The 7,053-nt window shown below is 35.1% G+C and overlaps 1 protein-coding gene across 1 annotated transcript; it reads right to left on the reverse strand.

The window, feature by feature from the left end:
• Window positions 1–266: 266 nt before the first annotated feature.
• On the reverse strand, window positions 267–4,979 carry LOC120331869 (uncharacterized). Its single transcript, XM_039399034.2, has 7 exons — window positions 4,479–4,979; window positions 4,155–4,231; window positions 3,017–3,130; window positions 2,340–2,464; window positions 1,753–1,882; window positions 1,297–1,449; window positions 267–1,164 (listed from the first exon to the last, which is right to left on the reverse strand). The coding sequence occupies exons 1-7, from the start codon at window positions 4,876–4,878 to the stop codon at window positions 766–768; spliced, it is 1,398 nt and encodes a 465-aa protein (XP_039254968.2). The 5' UTR covers window positions 4,879–4,979; the 3' UTR covers window positions 267–765.
• Between the last annotated feature and the right edge of the window lie 2,074 nt (window positions 4,980–7,053).

Consider the following 7,053-nt stretch of genomic DNA (forward strand, 5'->3'; position numbering starts at 1 on the left):
AGTTATCGCAGTTGTTCCATAGTTCCACCTTTTTCAGGATATGATTTTCGTGAGCATTGCTCCCTTATTCAGTTATATTTTGACGACATATCAATCTTGCGTTGGGCAGATAAGGATATTAAGCGGAAATTTTGTTTGTCAGAATACCCGTTTGTCTTCGCGTTTATGGCTTTGGGGTAGTTTCAATTGTATTTAAGCATGTATAAGATTTCAATATGGAATCTGACATATGTTTGTCGGTTTCATTTCACAGTCAATGTTGTAAATATTTTTTATATAAATATATATTTTCACCATACAAGATTATACAAACACAAGATTTGACTGGCACAATAAACAGTCATGGCACATATTGGAAAGATCGCTGGACCTAGGTCAAATATTATACAAAATATACATACAAAATTGATTAATGATACACCATAATTCACAATAAAATACAAAGGTAAAACCCAGTCGAAGAGTGACTGCACGTTCACACTTTGGTGACGTCATCCATCGATGAATGGCGCCGCATAGACGCTCTTTCGTTCATACTCGCATAAATGTCAGACTGGGACATCCTTTCTAACCACCCCATATAAATATCAAATTTACACAATTTTTCATTGGTTATCCATTACTCGCCTTGCCCGGCGTTTTGGGTTGGGTTTGTGGCTTTAAAAGTTCAGTGGATACTCTGAATAGCATTGTCAATACTGAAATAAAATTTCGAGTCTTTCGGCCGTTGAATTTTTCAACCAATTTAAAATGAACACACTTAAGCTAAGATCGAATCCCGTAAGCATATCGACTGTTTGATTCAATCGAAGGATCTTGAGTGTCAGATTTTAAATCCGAATGCAACTTCGAGTATTCGCCTTTTTTAAGTTTATTTTCCGAATCGCTTTCTGAACAACTTGACCCTATACCGTGATCTGACAACGTTTTCGAAGACTGATGTAATACGTGATTAACGACATCTTGGATCCAGGCATTGTCAGATTTGTTTTCTTCTTTTTCAATGAATTCACTTGACATGTTGCTAACTGCATCCGATTTCCATTCTCGTCTAGTCCCAGCTTTTGCGATACGATTCTGGGCAGGCTTATGGTCTGTACGCCAATTTCTGCGCTGTTTTGGCTGGTGTGGCTTCGATTTAGTTTCATATGCCAGAAGACAAACCTATGTATAAAAATCAGTATGAACAGAATATATTTATATATATATATATTTGTATATTCAGAGAAATTTGCACTGCCTTTGCGACAAGTCGCATAACATAACAGGCAGATGCTTTATAAAATTATTGCAAACCTTTTCTATTCCATGTGACTTCCTTGAATTCGTCAAAAATCGACAGGCGGCCATCGCAGATTCGCTCCTTTCGTATTCGATAACAGCATTTACTTTTGTCCACAACGTTTTGTCGTTGCGTTTCTCCAAATGCTCTAAAATTTCTCCCGGACACTTGAAATGAAAATATTTTCTGTTGCGTTAAAGTGTAATAAATGCGTTTACATAATATATGCCTTGTAATATAAGTTTGTATTTAGTGTTTCTACAAATTTCAATTAGAGGTTGATTGGTTTTCATAAAAACAGTCTTCCATATTTGTTCTATTTTTACTTAAATTCTCATTTATATTTCTAAATTCACTCAATTTTTGAAACATCATTTCCAGCATTGATATTGCTCCATGTAGACTACATATTTTATTACCGCGCATACCGAAAGCATCATTCTTTCATAAATAAACATGCAATAACTCACGTCTTTCCCAGGTCTGATGAGACGAACAGAAGACATGTCTCCGCACTTGTAAAATACATTCATAACAGCCTCAATTTTTGCTAACCTTTCCGGAATTCCAATAACAAGAACACTGTTCTGGGGTTGAAATCTATATCAAAATAAATCGATGATTAGTGGCAATTTTTTGAGGAGGCATGAAGCTAATTGAAAATGAAAATATTTGTTAAATTTGATCTTGCCCGCCTTATTTTGGATATTTACATTACAAAACAATTCATTTAATTCATTATTTACGTTCCATCTACGTATTTTCAACTTGTTTTATGAATAAAACATACTTTCGTCTTTGAGAACCACTGAAATAAACCCTAAAATAACAAGGGGTAAACGTAACACGTGCATGTAGCTTACGTAGTGTTGTCATACATACATTTTCTGAAACGAAACAATCTGATGTTGGGGAGTTTTATACAGAATGAACTATTCCTTGAAATTTTGAGTTCCATTTCTGGTTCTGATACATATATATATATATATGTGATGGCAATATACGACACATGTCAGGACTTGTGTATCAGGCGCCGTTTTTAAAATGATAATCTCACCTTCTCAAATCGCATGGTACTTCAAGAATTCTCTTGACTTTCGTTCCTGCATCATTTACCCGAAGTGCTTTAGATTTTCTTAAGCAGTACGCGGTAATTCGGGGATCTTTAACAAGTTTTCGAATCTGCAATACACAAAGATTATATTAATCCTATAATTGGGGGACCAACTTAGCCTAAAGGCAAACGACTCCATGTAAATAGGAAGAAATGTATTTTTGCACCAGTATGTTCTGAGAAGCACGAAAAGTATAGGCCTACTACTGTCAAACAGTATAGTCACACATTTGTGCCGTAACCTTGAACGCTAGTATCTTGTGAATTATACCTATGAGCTACTTGAAATAGTAAAGGGACAAGTGGCATTAACCTAATCGCCTTTCACTAATGAAATTATGAAAATTGTATCACATCGTGGCGATTTTTACAAGATCACTACGGTGCCATATTGTGGCAGAATATGATAATGTATAAATGGCTTGCTTTATTGTTCTGAAGTTTGGTCAATTTGAGAAATGTAGGTAACACACACAAAAAAAAGTAACACACCCCTCGTAATTTCGAATACATAAACATAAGATCACAGAAACCCAGTTTTCATAAACGTTTTCTACCGATACGTATACATTTCTTTTAGTTCCCTAAGATATCATGTTAAACTAATTTTTTCTATTTACCTTTTTAAAATTAGTTATGAGCTTCATGCTGAGATAACCTTCTTTCTTCCTTCGTATTTGTCGTAAAAAATAAGCATCTCTTGACAAGTAATCATCGGAAAAATAGTATTCAGCCTAGAACATTTTAAAACGGAAATAAAATTATCGAAATGTTTACAATGGTAATAAAATTGAATTGCAACCTATAATGATTAAATTTATTATTGATATTCGGACATCCAGAAGTATGTGCACCAAGATGACGCACAACCTGAAAATAGTATGGGTACCAGGTTATGGTTCAGGTTGTGCGCCATCTTGGTGAACATACTTTGGGAGCGCCTGATATTTTTGAGCAGTGATGTTTGCTACTCTCTCATATGCCAGCAACTGCTAGGAAAAGAAAATGTCGGATGAAATCGAGTTAGTATTTACATTTATAAATAATATTTTTTAATCAATTTTTTATATTATATATACATATTTATGTCTGGTCTACGCTATTTACTAAATATGGGAGGCCACGGCGGTGAAACAAAAATAACCATAATTTTGTATGATGAGGATTAGAACTTTAAGTAGTTAATGAAAACATCCACATACAATGGCGACAAAAACGATTAAAGATTGTGCCACGCGTTTATAATTAGGAAAACAAATCACCTACTCATTGAGTACAATTAACTGTTAGTTATATCTCTAACAGATCATAAATAGAAGAGAAAGTACGATATTTATATGTATTCCAAGCACATGTGACAATTTGTTTATTGAGCTCTCAGGTGTCACAAATTGATTAGGGCATTTACAAGACTGATGGCATTGTGTGATAAATCAGGGATTTACTTTGAATAAACGATGTATTTGCTAATTGCTGTTAAATAATGTAACGAAAACGCAATACGCCATAAATCTGTCGGAGCATGTAAAATTCCCAGAAATTTTAGCTGTCATTATTTTGCCAATGTCATTTCAACACCTTCAGATAATTGAACCGAATAAATCCTAAAGCTTTATTTATATTGTCGCAATATCCCTGTTTGTCTTTCATTTCTTCCATTATCGAATCCCACTCATAAATCACTGTCATTGAATTTTGAATCAGTCATATAGAAGCCGTTCTGTAACCAATTCACACAAATCCTTGAAGTTTACTCACCTGATGAATTATAGCAAGTTGTTGTGCTATACCTGGAAGTTCCCAAGGTAGTAATGTTGAGTCGATGGGAATATCACCTAAAAGAAAAATATACCGGTATATACATATAAACTTCAGATAGGAAATAGATTTAAGGCGATTAGTTCCCGTTATTTTGCACCATAGTCTTTGTTTGAATTACATTTTTTCCCTATAGCAAACAATTTTATTGCTGATGGTAAATCTCTTTCTCTCTCCATAATGTTTTTTAACGATTGCAAAAAATGATCCTATTGAGACAATTTTGTCAGCAACAAGTCGAACAATGAAAAGAGTCGATCCTACCTTGTGAGTTATCCAACGAAACGTTGGAGAATTCCGGCACTGAATTATTTCCATTCGACTCAACATTGGATTCGTCATCGTAGTCAAAGTACGATCTTTCGGAAACTGCTATACCGGAATCGCAAGATAAAAGTCGTTCGTCTTTGTCAGTGATCGAAAAGGAGGATTTAAATAACGCGGCCAAGTCAGCAGCTTCATTGCCGAAGCGTGAAATATTTTGCGATACTGTACTACTTTTATTGCAATTTTTTCGTTCATTTCCCCATTTCGATACAACATGCCTACAATGCCCGGACCTTTGCCCTTGGAAATCCTCATAACTTTGTCCAATCCGACCAATGAAATGCCCGGGATAGCTTTGCTGTGATGGGGCAACCCGTAAACAGTCTGGCGCAATCATATTTCAGTTTAGCACTTGCGCAAATTCACGGTCAATGCCGCTTCGGCGCTGATTCTAGTTCCGGGTCTGAACTGAACTGTATCGTCGACGCGTAATCATTTGTATATGTATCTTTATAGAGTCAGCTCATTCCACATTTAGAACGCTGTTTATCGAATTCGCTAATACATAAACCGTCGTTCATTGTCAGTGCCACGCAGGTGCTTACGGCGATGATTTAGAAACGGTCGTCTCGGCAATTAACCTCTTTGCGGAGGGAAGAATAGCATTTCTACTTGAAATTCGAGCGTTTAGAAGCGACTCCCGTTGTAAATTAATAATAGCATTTTAGTAATGTTATATGGTGGTAATACAACAAAGTGCATTTACCAATGAAATAATATTGAAGTGAAAGCACTTTGCATTAGAAATTATAAATGTGTAATAAATAATAATATAGAATAGAACTTGAGCAAAATTAAATTATATTTTAAAATATATATACTCCATAAAGTTTACGACCTTCAAACATATATGCAAATTAAAAGCGTGTATTATAAATGTGCTTTAGTTGTGTTTATTTATTTTCTAATAAATAAGCAGTTTATTAATAAATCTTTTTCGTTTTTTTAATGATGATATTGGAAGAAATACCTTTAAGAACTTCAGATACCAAGCCCAGGCTTCCTCGGCAATTTGCACTTTTCCAGGAACCTATCCAACAAGTAAAACAATGCACAAATATTTGTTGATATTTTTACGGTACGGGTACATTTTACAACGGGAAAGTTACGGGTACATGCAACGAGCTGTAAGAAATTACTCTTAAAACTTCCAAATTGGCCCAAATAATTAATTATATTACCAACCGTTTCTACCAGTGGCTTGATTTAAAGCAGAAGTCTCCAACTTAAAATGTCATGAGCTACTTTTTGAACTTTATTGCGATACGGGCCGCAAACCAAGAAATTAGGTCCAAATTGATACATAAAAAATAACAAAAGAAATTAATATGTATTAGTTAAAATTACACTTGAATCTTACACCAAACAAAACATGAAACATATTCATTTACTTGTGCTGGATATTTGGCACCGTTTTGTAGCGGTTTAAACTGACAAGAGTCGAGAGACGCGACGTATTATGATTAACAAAAACAACAGTTTTCTGGTTTTATAGAGCGATGTTAAGATGAACATTTTTAACTATACTGAATAGGCTTGCACGTAATTCACGGATTTACGGAATTACGGAATTATTTCGAGTTACGGAAGCGAAGTTACGAATTACGTAAAGTCGTAATTATTGGTGGAGCGCTTTCGCGATTGAAACGAGCTCTCTTCAGAGCAGTCAATTCCGTCGATTGTAAAAAATTAAAGTTTAATAAGTAGAAGAAGTTAGAGTTCCGGTATTCGCAGCCGTTTTTCTCTCTCTTGTTACGCAGATGGAGAAGGCATAACGCGTTGCCATTTACTAACCTATTATCAACTTATCTAGCATGGCAAATGTACATATTGAGCGTAGATATGGGATAGAATTGTGTTGAGACCGATGGACGCCAACACGCCTGGTTTCAACTTCTTCGGGTGAAATGAGTAAAGAATGTAAGAGATCAACTAACCAAACATGGTCTAATTATAAATGCCGTGATAAATAATGTCGCGCTTATCAAACAGCAATATGATGACGGAAGAGAAATTGCGTAATGAACCAACGCAACTTAGTCTTTTCGGCATCGGTAAAGCGATTCAGACGGCAGAGAAACAACAAAAAGACGGGATTTCCCATGTTTATTCTGCGCGAGATCCATTTTCTATTACAAAATCTTGATACTCTGTTACCGGTTTTATCGTTATATATCTGTCCGGACTTGGCCTTTTTTCACAATGCCTCGCACTATTTCGGCCAAATATGTCTTTACAAAATCTTTAAGTCTTTACCAAATGCGGCAACTTATTTTGATTTATCGTCGACTCAAATACCACCGGCACTCGACCAAACTTGTGTCAATCTTAGCAGATAGGATTGTCGACTTGAGTTAGAAAAGTAAACTAATATTTTCGTGAGTGCAAAATAAATGTCACAAAATGCATTGTTTTGCGATATAACTTTGTATTTTCGGAGAAGGCATGTCATATAAGTACGGTATTTAAATTATGCGCAAATAATTAATATTTGATCTAAATTTATCGCAAA

This window comes from Styela clava, chromosome 6, assembly GCF_964204865.1.
Source record: "Styela clava chromosome 6, kaStyClav1.hap1.2, whole genome shotgun sequence".
Lineage (NCBI taxonomy): Eukaryota > Metazoa > Chordata > Ascidiacea > Stolidobranchia > Styelidae > Styela > Styela clava.

What these genes read in the sequence shown, in the direction of transcription:
- LOC120331869 (XM_039399034.2), bottom strand. Translation starts at nt 4,878, where the DNA reads ATGATTGCGCCAGACTGTTTACGGGTTGCCCCATCACAGCAAAGCTAT. An exon ending in TCATAACTAATTTTAAAAAG is followed by an intron (nt 2,465 to 3,016) that starts GTAAATAGAAAA and finishes TGTGTATTGCAG; the next exon opens with ATTCGAAAACTTGTTAAAGA. An exon ending in GTACCATGCGATTTGAGAAG is followed by an intron (nt 1,883 to 2,339) that starts GTGAGATTATCA and finishes ATTTTGATATAG; the next exon opens with ATTTCAACCCCAGAACAGTG.